The following is an 18,596-nucleotide window of genomic DNA, read 5'->3' on the forward strand; positions in this document are numbered from 1 at the left end:
TTGTCAAATCAGCTATGCAGTGCAATTAATGCACACAAAGAATATGTCTGCTACATCTTTCTAGTCAATTATAAAGAAACTGAAATTGTGGTTGTTGACATTCCAATTCTGGACTTACTGACCTTAAACAAGCATTTTTTGCACCTGTAAAATATTAGAGCTTGTAAAAATGGTTGTTAAGAGAAATCACAATAAAGCAATGAAACATTTAGTCAAGCTGAAGAGTGCTCTGGGTACAAAAACTTAACTAGATCCACATCACACCAAAGAACAATCGAGTTTGTACCATCTGTTATCCACCTTCATCTTACATCCATTAAAAAATAATCTGTATGTGAAACTTGTCATAAAAATTAAATAAATATATATTTCTTGCTTGTATATATTAATTAATAGGGTTATGATAAATACTAAGTTTAAAATGCCTACGCTTTTGAAATATATTAGATTTTCTCTGAATGCTTGTAAGACTTGATTTGTTAAAAAGGATGGTCTGTCCTATGAAAACTTGTTTTAAAGTTACAGGGTGCAAAGAGGATACAGAAGAAGTTTAAAATGTCTATCACATAGAATATTCTACTCTGGAACATTACAAATGGCAAGAAGTGTTTTTTTGTGTCTGATGACTAAAAACAGCACAATCATATGCTAAACCATATAGTTATCACATCATTCATACACACTAAACCAAACCATTCAAACTCCACTTTCATTGTGTAACATTTAATCCAATAACAGGGTACACATTCTAAAAGAGTACAAATGCACATAGCTTTAAATCCTGTTCCTATTACCTCTTTATTTGAGGAAAAATGTTTTTTTTGGGGGTAATCCTTTGCCAAAAGTCTTTGGATTGGATGTTGAGTCAAGCTTCCTGGTTTAATAACATCCATGACATTCAATCTGATTCATGGAATTTTAAATTAGATGTTGCCAAACATTTTTGTTTTACTTGCCAAATGTTTGTTTTACAAGTCCTATATTTCCCTTCACCCCATCGTATGAAACATATGCATTATTTCATCCTTGTTAACAAGTTGACCAAAATCTCATATAATTTCAAAGCTGAATAATTACCAAATTAAACATGAACAGTCACATCTTGTGACATTAAAGTTTCATTTGGCATAAAAGAATATATATTTAAATAATATATATATATATATATATATATATATATATTTCCCTCTAATATATAAAAAGTTGCTCTATTAAAGAGTAAATAACATATCACTGTAAGTAGTAATGATCTGTAGTGCATAAATAAACACAAGTTATTAACAACACAAAAAGGCCCATTATTATGTTATATTCCTAAACCCAATGGCTGCTTGAACCAGATGGCCCCTGTATTAAGCCTATGGTAATAAAGAAATTTGATAGTACATGGGTTAAATCAGTATGCGTACTAGATCCAATAATCAGATTGTAATGACTGTAATGACACAACCCTACTTCTACTTCCCTTAGCTGGCTTAATGAGATTAAAATTCATGCGGTTATGCAATATTCGGATAGGACAGGAAGGGGCGGCAGGAGAGATAAAACATCACTGAATATATTAAGAATGCTTCCACGCTTTGCTCTAGCTTTTGTATCGTGTTAATGTCAATCATCTACAATACACTTGCATTTACTGTCTCAGGTTTCCATACTGCCCTTTTATTAAATTTAAATTACAAAATCTAAGCTCACCAAAGTCTGCAACCTTTTCAAACATACATGAGAAAATACATGATTTTACATTGACTTGAAATGGAAGAACTGTATCAATATCACCTGATACATTTTAAAACAGTAATGTCCAAAATTATATCTTTATTCTGACTATCTCTTTGACATATTTTTGCATGGTATGGATATTTCAAATTGAGTAGCCCCTTAACATAATATAGATTTCCTCCCCTATATATTAATAACCGTCACCCATTACACAAATAACAAATACTGGTACTCTGAACACAACACAAATTGATCTGTATTGCTGAATATTTCTAATTTGCTACACATAGACATGTATCTTTAAATCATTTATAATGCAATAAATACTCAGTTTAGCATTATTAACAATAAAATGTACAATAAATGGGAAGGATATGTCTGTATGTACATATATACACTATATACTAATACAAACATACAGCTCTCTCTATTGTGCATGTACCCCATTCTGATCATCATTTCTGATCGTTATATGATTAATAGTGCAATAAGAGTAAAATATCTCTCATGTAACTTATATTATTTAGATCTTTATACCATCTATGTTCCAATCCCCCCAAAGGAGTTACTAAAGGATTAATATTCTGTTTTGTATTTCTCTGTTAACCATCGAAAGGACAACACTTGTTATACTCGCTACAAAAGTTTAGGCCTGAGTTTACATAAAAGTGCATTGATATATCTCCTCATAAAAAATACACTTTGTTGTTTTCTTACAAAATTACACCTCATCTCCTAGATACAATTTATATAAGGTATATACATCATGCCAGTATAGTGCAGTATAATACATGGTGTATGTACAAAGTCCATTTGTCTTTTGGAACTGACCCAAACCATCACCAACCCGTTATGAATGGAGGAATAGCAATGCTGCCGTGATTGAACGACTGGTCAATTGGCAAATCTATGGCACAAAAATCATGATTATGGCAGGAGTATTTTTTTAAACTTTTGCTAGCAGCTTGCTCTTGCAGACATGCTTACGGTGAAAAGCACAGAACAAGGTTTGGAGTGGAAAATAATAGCATTTTTTTTTCAAGATAGGAAGATATTTGCACTTCTATTTTTGTTGTTCTCCTGTTTTAATGTAAGCTTGCTTGACTTTTTAATACTTTGTTGCTAGCATTGATCAAATGTGAGATATATCGTCATTTTAGGTGTTGGTCCATTTGGGTATTCCTCTCTCCTTATTTTGGTATTTGAAACATGATGACTCTGAAGTTGATAGTCTTGGATGCCAGGATTTTGTTGCATTCTGCCGAGTCAATGAGAGGGATGTTGTTGTACGGAGTCTCCGTCTTCTCAGGGGTGAATTCAAAACGGTACACATGTGGCTCAACCTGTGAAGAAATAACAACAAACACAATATCTTTAAAATCAACTGCATGAATGCCAAATTACTTTTATATACTATACATTAAATAGGTAAGTTTGCAAACCCTAATTTTTCCAATACTAGGACATTCAGGTAATATTTGAATTATCTAGTGGAGTTGGCTGTCAAAGTATGAGTGATGATTCCAAAGTATTCATGAATATGGGTGACCGTTAGAAAGGATTATATATTTTTTGTATAAGTTCATGTTCATAAATACGGTCCTACTTTGTGTGTTGATCAATGATACAGTCACAGATTTCTCTTTCGAACCGCCAATTTTCCTTTGGGATTGCAAGAGAAGCTAGAAGGGAAACTGACTATGTCTTTGTCAAGTGTTTGCATGGCGATCTAACACATTATAGTTTAGATTAACAAGTGAAATATTTAGTTATGGCACTTTCACAGTTCCATAGCCTGTAGCAGGTATAGGTAAAAGTGTCAAAAACATTGCCTTACAGGTACAACGCTCCAACTGCTGTTGTAATTCTCACCTTGGCATCACTGAAAGGCCCGTTGAGAATCATGAACTGCATGACGAGGTTGCTGGTGATGCGGCTCTTGAGTGAGAGCTGGAAGGCGATGCGACGCTCCAGAGTATGAGAAGGATTCCTCTCGTCATCATTCACCCTAGCTTTGACTACCCACTGCTGGTTGAGGGCCGAGAAACGACTCGTCTCATAGTACAGTTTGGTGATGAAGTCATCGGTGCGGTATGGCCTCAACTGCAAATCTATCCATATCAACGATAAGAAAGATATACAATTTGAAGATATAACCAAAAGCCTTTTTTCTGCCACATGCAAAACTGGATTTGTCCAAAATAGGTCACTTGATTTGAAAGTCTCTTTTCTTTGATATATTAATCTTTGATATTCAGTCAAAAACAGACAATAAAGGTCACATGGGTATTTTGATGGATTCTTTTTTATATTAGCAAGTATAATTTGTATAGTGATTCCTTTGCGATATCATAATACTTAAGCTGCTTTCCATGTCAGAGGCTTTGCTAACAAATGAGGATAGAAGGGGAGATGGAAAGATTAAGAACCTGGGATAAGGAGAGGGAAGGCAATACAAATTAAAAACTGCCAAAAGAACGAAGGAACTATTTAAGAATGGTAATGTGTTATTTTCTTTTGCACATGTACTCTGGGCTTTAAGTTATTGAAGAGAATAGAGTAAGGATGTTGGTTGCAAGTGGGGTGTAGGTAAGGGATAGGTATAGAGTTGAATCAAGTGTTAAAGTAACAAATTTAATTGCTCGTTTACTTATGTCATGGTAAACCTTCACGGTTTCCACGGTATACCATTGCAGTTTTGTGTATCAAATGAATGACAGGTGGGGAAAATAGTAGCCGCCTGCAAATAAAGTTTCTTCTCATACTTATTCATCTGCGAAGATGCAAAGTATATGAAAGTATGCTTTCAGAAACTGTATTGGGTTACCGCAGCACACGTGTACGAGCCTCGATCATTGAGTGTTTTGGGAAAATCAAAGAGAAGGATATGATTCTAACCGTTGAAGTTGATCTTCTCGTAAGACAAGAGTTTGACGACATTCCTGAGGACCTTGGTGTCCTCGTCCCTGCCAGCCTCCTTCTGTTGGATGGCCTCCAGCACCTCACTACCGGTCTTCTTGGGGTAGCCACACCCCTCCTCGTGCTCCTCCAACCCATGATGGGGTCCTTGCCAGGAACAACCAATCTGATAGTACTTACACCTGGTTAACCTGCTCATATGCAATTATAGTCAACATTTCATTTTGAGATGACGAAGAAAACAAGTAAGAGGGGTGGAAAGAATGGGAGGAAAGTGGAGGAGAAAAAGGGAGAGAACTGAAATTAGATGGGTTGTCACTTAGTAATTTTGCCTTTTGACACAAGATTTATGATATATTACTGACTTTTCTTTTCTTTTCATGATACAAGTAAAAATACGATCCACATCACCTACCTCTTCTGCAGGAACACTATGAAATTCATTTGGTCTAAAATATATATTTTGTATGTTTAAATATTTATTTATGTTGTAAAATATTTTTTTTATTGAATTTTGTTTCATTGATAGGTTATTTATTATCATTATTAATATTATCAGTCTTATTGTTATTATTATCATTGTTGTTTTGTTGCTATTATCCTTAAATATCACTTTTATAGTATTCTTTTTTATATATTTATGAATCTTCTTTTTGCTACTTTTTTCTTCTTCTTTTGTTCATGTGCATATAGGGGGAGGGGGGGGGGGGGGTGAGAGCATGTGGAAACAAGACAATTCCATACATCTTAGATAGACAACAGGTCAACCAAAGATGCAAATTCAAGTAATCAATATCTATCATATACTGATACTGGAGAGTAATTTGGGTAGTTTTGGATCACATTTTTGTTTGTAAAATGTGTTGCACACAGTCCCATGTTTTTTTGAACCATGTATATATATTTTTTTCTTTTTGAATTGAGATGCGAGTGTCTACAACTGATAATAATGAAGAAGAAAAAATCAAAAGGAAATATATATTACAGATGTATGGAATTGTTCTGTTACTCTAAAGCTCCCCACATCATTACATTGACATCGTTTCTTGTACAATTTTGGTAGGTCTGTAAACCTGTGTAAAAGCTCAATGAGATGATTTGAGATCTTTCTTTTCTCTACTCTTTCCAATGAGAACAAAAAAATCTCCTCATTTCTGTTAGAAAAAAGGTCACAAGAAAAGGATGGTATAGTCACTGAATGAGAGAAAAAAAGGAAAAGATGAATGACAAGTCATTGGTGTTTCCAAATTAGGATATTATTAATCCATAAAGCCTTCTGAATGTAATTCCTAACTGAATTTCCATGGACATGTACGGGCACTTCAATCAATTTCTTTAAGGTAGGGAGGTATGTTTTGCATTTTACATTTGCTACCCCTACTCCATGATCCAGTTTGCAAATTAATTTGAATTAGGTTATTTATATTGACCCTAATTGAATACCCTGAGAACTTAATTGTTTTGGGAATTGGAAGGAGAGGGGTTATTAAGATAGGATTCCATTCCAAAAACCTTCTCTCCAACTATTTATGGTTAAGAAGCAATGAAATGAATTCCCAGCATATGCCAATTTATCAATCTATATGCATAATTCATGTGAAGATATGAACTTGAGGTATAAGTCAATTTTCATACAAAGCTTTTGAAATTGGTTACAGGAAATGTTATCAATGATAGAGCATACAAAGTTTTTTGTTTTTCTATTTCTGAATATTTATATTGGGTATGATCAGTCATCACACATTTTTTTATTCAACCAGAAATGGTGCAATGGAAATGGACATTATAATGAGTTGAAATGTATTGTACATAACTTATTTTGCGTGTATGTGTGTACTAGTACTAGTACATGTGTATGCACTTTCAAGTGTGTGTACTTTATAGACTTCATTTTTGGCACTAAATTTGTAGAATTTTGAAAGAGAGAGAGATTTTGTTTTACGAGTATTGCTGACAGAAAGATAAAATTTCATTTTTATACCAAAAGAAAGATAAAAGCTGTGTCATGAATGACAATAAAATTATCTAATCATTGGTTTTTTAATTTGTTGTTGTAATGTTGTGCCAATTATGGTTGAGCTATACAAGGAAATTGTTTGTTTTAATATGATAATGTGCAACTAATTCCCATGGAGATCTACTATGCAATTAATATCCAGATTGTGGATAATATCAGAAATCAAAATATGTTCAAAATTTTAGCCACATGCATAGAGTAAGGACAGAATATATCTCCCTTTAAATTAGTCTAATTTCAATTTTTGATAATTTGGCAAATATATGATCAGCAAGGAATCCAAGCACATATAATCAAATTTTGGGTAGTTTCAGAAAAGAAAAAAAAAATGTTAGAAAATTTCACTCATAAAACATGTCTGAATTGAATTGAGCACTATTCCAAGATGCTAGGGCTGGGTTTAATCTCTCCCTTTAATCGTGTGAGAGTGCTCCTATTTCCCGTCTGGATATCATTACTCACTGATGTTTATTACTAGCGTAGAGCTCCATAGGAACTCTATGGGTACAGTTTAATTTCCAGGACTTCCCCCAAACCCATGCAGTGCTTGATGATGTGCAAAATGATATCCAAAGGGATGACATATTATACTACATGTACTTGCAGACTGAATTACTAATGAAAATATTGATGAAAATGTATTCCTGTTATGCTGCCTGGATTAAGTGTTACTTTAGATGTGTGATGATATTACTTGTCAACATTTTGGCTCAAGGAGGAAATCAGGATTACATTTTTTAGTCTATATATATATTTTCCAAAGCTTTTATATATATAGTGCATAATCCTTTTCCTTTTTTTTTCATTTCTAATTATCAAATGAGCAGAAATTATGTGTAATCTGTATCTATTCTATTTCATTCAATGCTTGGATTCTCTGCAATCAGTTGTTTAATATTTCTGTTACGACCTACAAATAATGTCTCATTTATCCATTAATTCATTTTGTCTTTATATGAGTCTCACCTCATTCTGTTTGAATTTTGTCAATGTTCAATTCAATGTGGTGAAAATTAATATTTTCAATTTTAAGTTTCAGTTTATCACTTCGACACAATTCAGCAATGTGTCCTAAATATGTTGTCTTCATTCGGTCAAAGAAATGAGTGACCACAGCAAAGTCAAAGATGTTTTTACTATGGAAATGAAGTCTGGAACACTAAAACTAGCTGGCATAAATGAATAATAGCACTTTGTGCATCGGCATGGAAACATGTCAACACTGTGTGCTAGGATCAAAAAATGAAATAATCACGTTTCCTCACAAATCAATAACTCATTACCCACAAATCTTGTACAATAACAGCTCTTTCTTTTCCTTTTTGTCACGTTTTGTTTTATTTCATCATCTCTTCTTTTTTGGTTCTTCGTTATGATTGTAAAACAACACTTCGCAAAGAATTTTTAAAGTTAAAGAATATTCATGTGTTTTGTTTATGCACCTGTGTTGCAACAAAAAAATATCATAGCTTTTAAAAACAAAGCAGGTTACACAATCACTGTGGGTAATGCTGTGTATCTTTGCGTGAAAATATGATTATATCATTACAAATGTTATTTCTACAATAAATGCTTTACATATAAAGACATACAGAGCAAAAAAAAAAAAAAAAAAAAGCTTTATGATGATAATAAAGAAGTCATTCTTAGCTATTTAGTAATTTCACAGAAAAATGCTGGTATTCATCTAATAAAATAAGGACAATCAACTTATTGAGACATTAGATAGACTGAGAAATCAAACACATAGGGAAAGAACAACACCCTCTCCTTCACATTCAGTAATTTTCATTAATATGAAGCTTTTTCTGGCTTTTAAAAAAGAAACTAAAACAAGAACAATTTAGTAGGTACTTTTTAAAAGATTTGAAGAAGTACATGTAGGGATGGATATTGATGTATACATGTAGTTCTTTGACTTCAAAGAATGGCCATTTTAGCAAAATAAATAAACTGCACAAATCAATTTTTTAATGGATGGATTGAAGCACATTTGTCATATATCATGAAATGACTTAAAAGTATTAACAAATGTATTTCAACTTGATTTTCATAATCCCTTTAACAAAAACGTTGAAATGGTATATCCTTTTGGACATGAATAAGTATTTTTAGGCATTGTGAAAAAGGAGAAGCGTGCTGAAAAATAAATTCCCTTTGCATCTAATTTACTCAATCATATAAAACAATCTTCACATGAATATACTCCTTTGTTCAAAGAGGATTACCAGCAATTTCTCTGCAAGAATCTAAAATAATATTTAAAAATAAACAAAAAGAATAACTTTAATGTCTCAATGGAAGCTTGCTAAATGTATTTTCGATAGCATAATAGAATAACCGGTATCCCGCCCATTGTATATTTATAATAATAAGCTAATAAAGAGAAATAATCAGATAAAAAGAATAAAAATGAAGGACAGCAATATCCTTCTGTCATCTCCAGACAGTTCCAATTAATCAGGATAAATGTCTGCATGTTCTTGTGGACATCTGTTCCAGTCCTTTTGATCAAACTTTAAAAGGGAGGGGGGCATATCTGCAATAAATGTTAGCACTGCCAGCTCAGCTTCCACTGGTCACCAAGCATGTCGCTGCTTAATAGACGCTGCTGCTGCTACTTGCCAGGAGAGGCATTTCAAATATGACATGTGTGAAAAGAAAGTATCAATTTCATAGAGCCGACGGCAGGTATGCGCTGCTTCTGCTGCACACTAGATCCTTTCTCGATCTCCTTGTGAAATGAGATGCTGAAGGCCCAGGGAAGACAAGCGTGCGCCTGCCAGCCTGCAACAATTCTTTTTTTCCCCTTCCAGTGTGTTGATGCATACACTAGCTTCTTTGCCCGTGTTCAACTCAATATGTACCCATCTGCACTAGAAGCTATATCTGCAGCACTTACTGTAATGAATGTGACCTTTCTTATGTTATGGCTGAGCTACTAGCATGCCGGTCTCAGTTAATAATTTGGAGGTAATTTATTGGGCAGGACGGAATGTCAATTGGGTTCTCCGGCAAATTAACGTTGAGTAATATCCAAATAGGTGCAGGAATAGCGCACTCCCAAATTGAAGGCATTCCATTAAAAAAATATATTTTCATTTGTGAATACAAAGGGGGAGTGGAAGCATAATTTTAAACACCTGCTGGTGTATATAAGGTAAGGAACAGGTTTATGAATAATTTCCACCCTTTTATTAACGTTAAATATATCAGATCTTTTTTTTTTAATGAAAAGCTAGCTTGCTGTCAAACCACACCCATTTTAAAGTTTAATGAATACTGCAGAAATTCAGAGTGCCCTAATTTTGCATGCCAAGGCAGTGACATATAACCACAAAAGACTGCTCACATGATCGAGGTCAACAAAAAGTCACATGATATGCAGCCATCCATTTATTTCCTCTGCCCATATTTGTGACTTGTGTACATGCACAGACCGGTAATTAGTATTCCAGTGCATGCATAAATAGGTTAGGTTACCCGGACCACTACTATCTTTTTAAAGGGAATCACAAGTCTGACTGCTTTTTTGTTTGATTTTCTTTTTTGTTGCTGAAATTATTGGTAATTTCAACAAGGCATCATAACATTTTATTCAAACGATTCATAAAAAAGTTGCCAATTTAGAAGAAAGCTGTAGCAATACAGCACAAGTATGTATATAGGCCTACACTGTACATGTACATGACACACATTAGGCCCAAATTCATAGTACGTGTGTACAAGAAGGAGAAGGAATAAATGATGAGCACATGATATCAACTATTAAATGTCCGCGGGCTATTTTGTCTGCACGGTTACCTAATCTAATAAGATCACGGCTGCCTTAAATAGATTTCACATCCACTGCAAATGGGTACATATTCCGCCAAGACTCCTGTATATAGCTCCTTTGCTTTTCTGCATCCCAATAATTCTTTCAACAGAATAAAAAGGTACAACAAAAAAAATCAATAAGAAAAATAACTGAAAAAGAAATGCTGAGCCGCAGCGCTCCATTTGATGCTTGGAAGGTCCAAATCCGGCTAGCGCATAAAAAAAAATTTGAGACAGGAAGCATGCGATGACGCTCACTATAATTTTAGTCTGCAACAAAGGAAGAGAGACTTCTTATCCTCCTTAAAAGCATGGCTCCCACAGACGATGGTGAACTTTGTTTGCTGCTAGGCTTCGTAACATTTTTTACTGCGTTAGGATTTCCGGAAAGTTTGGCTACCATTTGAACCACTTTATTTCCACACACAATTCTTGATTTTATTTAGAATGAAAAAATGGGAATAAGAAAGGAAATTCCATTGAAGTTCACCTGCTACCAGTTTAATTGTGTGTGTGTTGAAAGCTGTATGTGTTTTATGTGACTAGACTTTTGAGATCCCTTTTTCACCACAGAAATTTCATATTTTGTGTAGAATACTTGTCAATTGTCCTTTTGAATGAGTTTGAATATTTGGTTTAATAAAAAAGATCAAGCTTTTCAAAGAGAAAATTATAAATTGTTTTGTTAATCCACTTTTTGTTCATTGATAATTTAAAAATATGCCAAAACACCAATATTGCAAATTTTATGAAAGAGCTAGAATCCATCTTACAAGTGCCAATGAAGGATTATCTTTTAGCTTAATCTACTTACCGCCTGGTTCCACATCTATTAGCTATCAAGATAATTTTCATTGCCATTCATTTATTGATTTAGTAATTTTAGTTCTGCTCTTTAGTATTGCAAATGATTTTAAAAGAGTGACAAAATCACAATTTGCTTTACCAAATTTCAAGAATGAATGAATTCAAGTTATGGCATTAGCACTTTAAAGAGCTGCCATGAAAGTGCTGTATGAGCATAAAGAGCACTGTAAAGGACTGGCTATGCTATATGCACAAAGTATACACTTGACGCATCATATTGTCTCTATACTGAATGGACAGTCTCATATGAGTGAACCCTTTCAATTATGACAATGCTGCGTGTCAAGTGCACACCTACTGCATCCGTATTGCGAACCTTTTACAGTGCACTTTGTGTTTGCACCATATATCATATTGCAAATTTCTGTCAAAATGCCGATGCACATTGTAAAACAAGAACTGAATTCTTATTTGCCAATCAAGAGATGATGTGGAGCATATACTCACACCCGACCTCTTCTTTAATCTTTAAACCTTCAAAGTGAACAATCAGAGACAAGTATTTTACCACAAAATTTTTGCCAATTTTTCCCCCATGAAAATTAGCCAAGCTTAAGCTTCTCAATTGAGGAGACAAATTTAATGCTTTTGCATGTACATCCATATTTTCACATCTATCACTGCTGTGAATCTATTGACATTTGAGTTGCATTTTGCTTTCAGCCAAATAAATGAACACCTCTATGTATACAGTACAGCACCAATATTTTTTGGGGAGCAGATTAATAAATTGTACCAATCGGCAGGATTTTTTATAAAATGGTCAAATCAAGAACAATTCTTTTTGTATCAAAGTCCACTAAGCCATATCTTTTGGTATGTATGGATACTGTACCAATAAAGCAATGTTTTTATTCTATTTTTATTCTGTACACTGTACATGTTGTCCCCAAGGTTATGTCAATCCAATTAATTTTCTGCAAGGGAGGCCATCTGCCTGATACGGTTTCATTGTCACGCGTTTCCAATATTATCATGGAAGTTGTCTCGAAATAGAACTTGTCATAGTCAAACACACATAATGCTTTCAGCTGGTAGTTGAATGTCTTTGTATCGATTGCTGGACAAGAATTTTCACCGAGCATTTGTTTTTATGCGGTATCTGAGCAAGTTTTCCATGAAATAGGTATTTTTCAATATAAAATAACAACCTATGATAATAGATTGCCATATATGACAGCCAATATAAATTTTTTTGGAAACAGAAACAAATACCATATAAAGTCCTTGAATATTTTTTTCTCTCAGAAAATATACTGGTACAAAGTAACTGAAGTTTGTTTACCCAATTTCATGCTTTAATTTTACAGAAAGATCATGTCAGGTTAAAAAAATTGTGGTTTGCATTTTTCTTTTTTGGCTAGGGAATATAAAGCAGAAATTTAAAATTCCTGAGGAAATTGAAGTGTTAGATTCTGTTGGAAGGTGTTTTTTGTAATCATTTTTTTTTTACTGAAGCCTTTTTGCATAAAATATATCTGATCACAAATTCAATGAAACCTTTTCCTCTGCAAGCCAACAAAACAAATGATGTCAGTCATGCCAATTTCAACTTGATGAATTGCTTCAAATCTCTCAAGCTTCTTAAAAACTGTGCTTAAGTGAATATGATAGAATATCAATGACTTCCTGGTGGATAAATCATGAGTATTGCATCATATTCGGCAAAACATAGTTACATGTAGGTGGAGCATGAGAGTTTATGTATCATTCATAAAATGATAATTTAGATAAAATACAGAAAGTTGGAACGTAAAGTAAATGCTACTTGTGATCAATTACACTTTAATGCAAATCTGCTTTTAAAAGTACCCAAATTTTAAAAACCAAAACATGGAATACACCAATTCATTGTGGGTTTTGTGACAATTTGCACTTGTATCAATGAAAGTAGTTGTACATGTAATTATGTATTGAGCAACATTTTCTTTAAAAAAAAAATCATCTGGTCAATGAATTATTATCCTTTTCAATTTTCTGAACTGATTCAGATTGAAAATCATTTCTCTAAAATATTGTTTTATTTTCATTTTCCAGTTAGGGTCCTACCACTTGTAATACCACATAATTTGAACGGTTAGGATAACTTGCTCATAAAATACCAATTCTTTCTAAGGTTTCTGTAGCGAGTCTAAAAATCAGGACAGCGTTACGATAAGCAGCATTCAAAGGCAAGGTTCTGTGGAAGCCACGTTTCCAGCATGAGTAGTGTACGAGGAGTACACCATACTTACCCGTTACCAAACCTTGCAAACGTTTGCACATCAGGGGCACGAAAAACATGTAGCTGACATGTACTGCCACCACTGGGTCGGAGCTATGGTTGGGGATCCCGAAGAAGAAAGAGCTGCGTGAGCAATTGAAACAACACCACATTGAATAAAACTTGAGGACATTCTTGTTACATCATGCCCTAGCCTATCACCTAGCAAATGTCCTTACTGTACGTCCTAACTTAAACCCCCGACTACCGCGACCTACGTCCCTACTGGGGGTTAATACTTACTCCCTACATCTATGCCCCACAGAGGGAGCAGGTTACCTTTCTTTGCAGCCTTGTCTTTCGTGCTGGTCCAGCAAGTAACGTGGAAGCTTACAGTTGCAGTACCGGCACCCTGCCGGAAGCTCACTCACTGCCTTCTCCACAGCCAAGTTACGGCTGCAGAGGTTCTTGCTGATCTCGCAGCGGCAGTTGGGACACGTCGGCTGCTCGTCTTTGAGTCTGGAGTCCGCTAGGAGATGGGTGAAGCAACCAGCACACATCAAATGACCATTGTTACACTGCATAGGGAGAAGAAGAAAAAATACATTCAGGTTAAGTCTATGTAAAATCTGATATCACACTTCTTAAGAGATAGCAAAATGTAACAGCCATGTGAATCGTTGTTGAATAGTCTGATCAAAGAAAAGTCTATCTGAAAATCTGTTGAACAAAAAAACAAAATGATCACAGTTTTTTCCATACTTCACTGACGATTCATTATAACCTGGGAGAAAAAAATAACATTGAGATCCATGGAGGAATGGAACATGGTTATAACTTCTATCCACAAATTTTTACATATATGCAACAGATAAATTTCACACAAATTCTATTTAAACATCAATGTGAAAATTCAGGTTCAATAAATATGCAAAATAACCCAAACAAGTTTTTCAGCTACATGCACACTGCAGCTATGTACATGCATGTATGTGTACCTTAAACCCTGTGTGTGAATATAATATAGATTCCATGGAATGCTAAGAATGCCTTCACAATAAGAGAGATTCGAAATTCCTCAATTCATACCAGTCTTCCTATGATTACACAATAGTGTGTGGGCATACATGTAGGCTGGTCTGTGAAGCACAGACAATGTTAAGTATATTTTCCTATCTGTTCGCCCTGTTGTCTGATACATGCTTTACAATGCTTCCACTCCTTCCAGATTCCACTTGGAATGTGTAATTGTGCACAGCAGAACAAAGTGCCTGTTTGGCAGGGTGTAACTTATTCTATTATTCAAAGCTCTATAAAGTATTGTAAGAGTTTCCACCCACCAGAATTGTATTGCTTTCTTTTATAGTTTTGTTAAAAAACAACTCTTACTTCTGGTTTTTCAAAAACTATTTCACAACTTTCCATAGCTGATTCTTTTTAGTTGTATTTTTTCACTGCTGTTTCTACTTTGTGCAGAGCTGATAGAATTTAAAAAGTATGTCAGTGCATGAAGCAAAATGACAGGAAACGCGATTTGAAATAAAAAATGTTTCACATCATTCTCAGGGATAGTATCAATATTCCAAAATGGTACCACTCGATTTTGTTAGCAGGCATATATATTCCATAGCCTCTAGCTCAAGTAAAGATTGATATTCAAGACATTTCAAAAGGAAAATTAAGGAGCCATGTTTGTACGTGTATGGCAGTCCTCCACAGACTTCAATTTCAAATCAGTCTTTTATTTGTAGTTTGTACCACTCCCATAATTCAGCAACTGACATTCAACTTTACAAATGGTCATGACCTTACTGCATTGTCATAAAAGCTTTGTCCAAGTTACATCATCCATTACACTGTCTACAGACATAGAGGCCTGAATTCACAGAGGAGGTTTGTAGACAAACCAAGGTTTATGTGCGTCATATGACACGTTTTGACGCATTTCAGACCAAGGTTTGTCTACACCTTGGTCTGAAACGCATGGAAACGCGTCATATGATGCACATGAACCTAGGTTTGCAACAATTAAACCTCCTTTGTGAATTCGGGCCATAAGCCCTACATAATATGAAATAAGATACATAAATGAGATTTAATAGCATGGATTGCATCATTCTAGTATTACCACATTCTTTTTTTAAATCAATTCTGAAAGAAGTGTTATTTTTTTGTCCACATATGCTCTTATTCTGATAGTCTATCAAATTTCTTTCTCTTTTATTTTTTGAGGGAAGGGCGAGGGTAATTTCCAAAGAATAATGGCAAGAGTTTGACCTTTTTGAAGAAGTTGATTAATGAGAACAAACTGCATTAAAACGAAACCTTCTGGAGGGGAGGTGGGAGGGGGTGGAGCATTGCTTGTTTATTCTGTATACAAAAAGAGGTTTTAATTCAGACTTCTTTTATGCTTATGCCTCACATTCCTGCTTTACATCAGACATCGGATTACGACTGGCATTCAACAAAATGGGAGTCGTACTCGATCTAGTCGTCATGTCATCAATAGTTACATAGACATATTTCAACATCATTGCCTTAACGAAACAACGCCTTCTCGTTTTGCATGGCGAAAATCATCACATCGTCAAAGTAAATTACCACGAAGCCCACCATAGTATACCAACATCAATAACCTTAGACCGAATTTTTCTGTCTCTTTCGTTCGTTAGCCTCTGATTTGGGTAGGTCGGCTCTCTCTTTAGAGACAGAACAGCCCCATACGCTGTAGTGGCCGCGCGTTTGTACTAAGAAACGTTACACAAAACTTGGCCAAACTTAATCCCTAATTTTGATATTTTACCGGATGCGTATCCGATGCATTTAAAGTCCTAAATTAGCTAAATACTTAACTACTTCGGTTCCACTTACCAACTTGACTGGAATAATCCGTTTAATGGTCCATTTTTAGGAAATTATGGGTCAAGATCGACATCCATGAAGAAAATCTTGCAGCCGAGTCTCATTCTTTCTAGTCTACGCCGAAGGCAAAATGATTATAACGGAAAAACTATGCATGTCATTACGAACTCGTAGCTCGTGCACAGTTTTTCCGTTATAATCATTTTGCCTTCGGCGTAGACTAGAAAGAATGAGACTCGGCTGCAAGATTTTCTTCATGGATGTCGATCTTGACCCATAATTTCCTAAAAATGGACCATTAAACGGATTATTCCAGTCAAGTTGGTAAGTGGAACCGAAGTAGTTAAGTATTTAGCTAATTTAGGACTTTAAATGCATCGGATACGCATCCGGTAAAATATCAAAATTAGGGATTAAGTTTGGCCAAGTTTTGTGTAACGTTTCTTAGATCTAGTACAAACGCGCGGCCACTACAGCGTATGGGGCTGTTCTGTCTCTAAAGAGAGAGCCGACCTACCCAAATCAGAGGCTAACGAACGAAAGAGACAGAAAAATTCGGTCTACAATAACCTGGGCTGTGACAAAAATAAGGAATCAGAAAATTCCTGGGAAATGTACTAGATCTATAGACCTATAAATAAAACAAGAAATAATCTAGAATCTAATGCATAAAGCAATGCTAACATAACAATTAACATTGATATAGACAAATATATTAAGATCTAGACGAAGACAACAAGGTAGATAAACATGTTTACTACAGTCTACATTATACATAGAAACTCTAGTACAATACGAATTGCACGGCCGAGGCACGCCCACTTCACGGGAGCCCGACTAGTACTACGGCCACGTAGCCAGCGCTAGTAGTGGACACAAGAACGTGAGCAATGGATGTAAACAAACGGTTGCGTCACAGAACGTGTTCCCTTGTATAGCCACAGCAGAACGACTGAACTCGACATGACCCTAGGATTTAACCCTTTGCAATATGTTAAAAATCACTAAGTTAAATACCATAAAATTGTAATAATTGACTGTTTTTGCTTGACATAGATCCAATAGTCGATATACTTCTGAAATGTAGCAAATTTAAAGCATTAAATCGTCAATATCATGCAAATTGTGTCACGGGTTTCGATTGTTTTGCTTCCATCTGCATCTGTATGAACTCACCTGATATATCGTGAATGTTGGCAGGTCCAAACAGACGGTGCAACACAGAATTTCGTTCAGTCTATCTTCTAGGTTTTCATCATCTTGTTCTGGTGGTTTTTCCAGCCTTGGTTTTTTCTTCATAGGTTCATCACATTCGGAACTTTCTCCGATTGCAGACGAACTTGGTTCATGAGGAATTTGCTCTGGTACTAATAATACTTCAGCCATTGTTGTTTGTGGTACGACCTTTCGTTCGCACTTCGTAATTCACACTGAACCCATTCTGAAAAATCAGTAAATAAAAACATTCCCTCCGTGCAGTCCAATGACGAGCATAATGGAATGATCCAGTAGAGCTAGGTCATCAACAGCCAATAGTCTTTCGTCCTGTTATGTTGTCAACGTTATATTATCCAATCAAATCTCCTATTCGTCTCACTAACCACGCTGCATGGACCGATCTATAAAGTATGAGGGGTGCTTGTAGAAAACACTGGGAGGGATATACACAGGCCCAAATTAAATGCAGGGAGTTGTCTAATTCACAACCCCGTGGTATATTATAAGGATTATTTTGCCGATTGCTACAGAATAATATTTGATACATGGATAATCTTTTTGAATCTACATTGGTTTTAAGTATATGTAGACCTAAATTGAGCATTAAAAAAAAGAAAAAAAGAAAAGAATCAGTGACCTACAATAAGAAAGGGATAGAATTACGATGGATCTGCGATATATCGTAGATAATAAGGGGTTAGTAAGGAAAGGACCGGGTTAAGAAGAACAATGAAGAAGGTAAATATTGATTCTCACCGATCAGTAAAGTTATATGGGTCCGAACACTGGTTCTGGGGAGATTAATGCTATTAATGCGTGTACAATGAATACACAATATGCAGATTGTGAAAACCAATTTAATTTTCTTAGGTAAATGTTATATACAGATGTGTAAGGACACAGAATTGGGGGGGGGGGGGGGGGGTGAGGGGCATCATGGAGAGATTGGGATGGGGAGGGGGGGGAGGG

The 18,596-nt window shown here is 35.1% G+C and overlaps 1 protein-coding gene across 1 annotated transcript; it reads right to left on the reverse strand.

The window, feature by feature from the left end:
• Window positions 1-168: 168 nt before the first annotated feature.
• Window positions 169-17,888, reverse strand: LOC579546 (cysteine and histidine-rich protein 1). The gene is made up of 5 exons (XM_779656.5): window positions 17,586-17,888; window positions 13,887-14,125; window positions 4,621-4,832; window positions 3,595-3,833; window positions 169-3,065 (listed from the first exon to the last, which is right to left on the reverse strand). The coding sequence occupies exons 1-5, from the start codon at window positions 17,793-17,795 to the stop codon at window positions 2,913-2,915; spliced, it is 1,053 nt and encodes a 350-aa protein (XP_784749.1). The 5' UTR covers window positions 17,796-17,888; the 3' UTR covers window positions 169-2,912.
• Window positions 17,889-18,596: the final 708 nt, after the last annotated feature.

Source organism: Strongylocentrotus purpuratus, unplaced genomic scaffold, assembly GCF_000002235.5.
Source record: "Strongylocentrotus purpuratus isolate Spur 01 unplaced genomic scaffold, Spur_5.0 spur5_scaffold_8, whole genome shotgun sequence".
Lineage (NCBI taxonomy): Eukaryota > Metazoa > Echinodermata > Echinoidea > Camarodonta > Strongylocentrotidae > Strongylocentrotus > Strongylocentrotus purpuratus.

Excerpts from the sequence above, each read along its gene's own strand:
- LOC579546 (XM_779656.5), bottom strand. The coding sequence starts at position 17,795 with ATGGCTGAAGTATTATTAGTACCAGAGCAAATTCCTCATGAACCAAGT. Across the intron at positions 14,126-17,585 it reads CAACATTCACGATATATCAG|TGTAACAATGGTCATTTGAT; the intron begins GTGAGTTCATAC and ends CTCCCTATGCAG. Across the intron at positions 3,066-3,594 it reads GGCCTTTCAGTGATGCCAAG|GTTGAGCCACATGTGTACCG; the intron begins GTGAGAATTACA and ends ATTTCTTCACAG.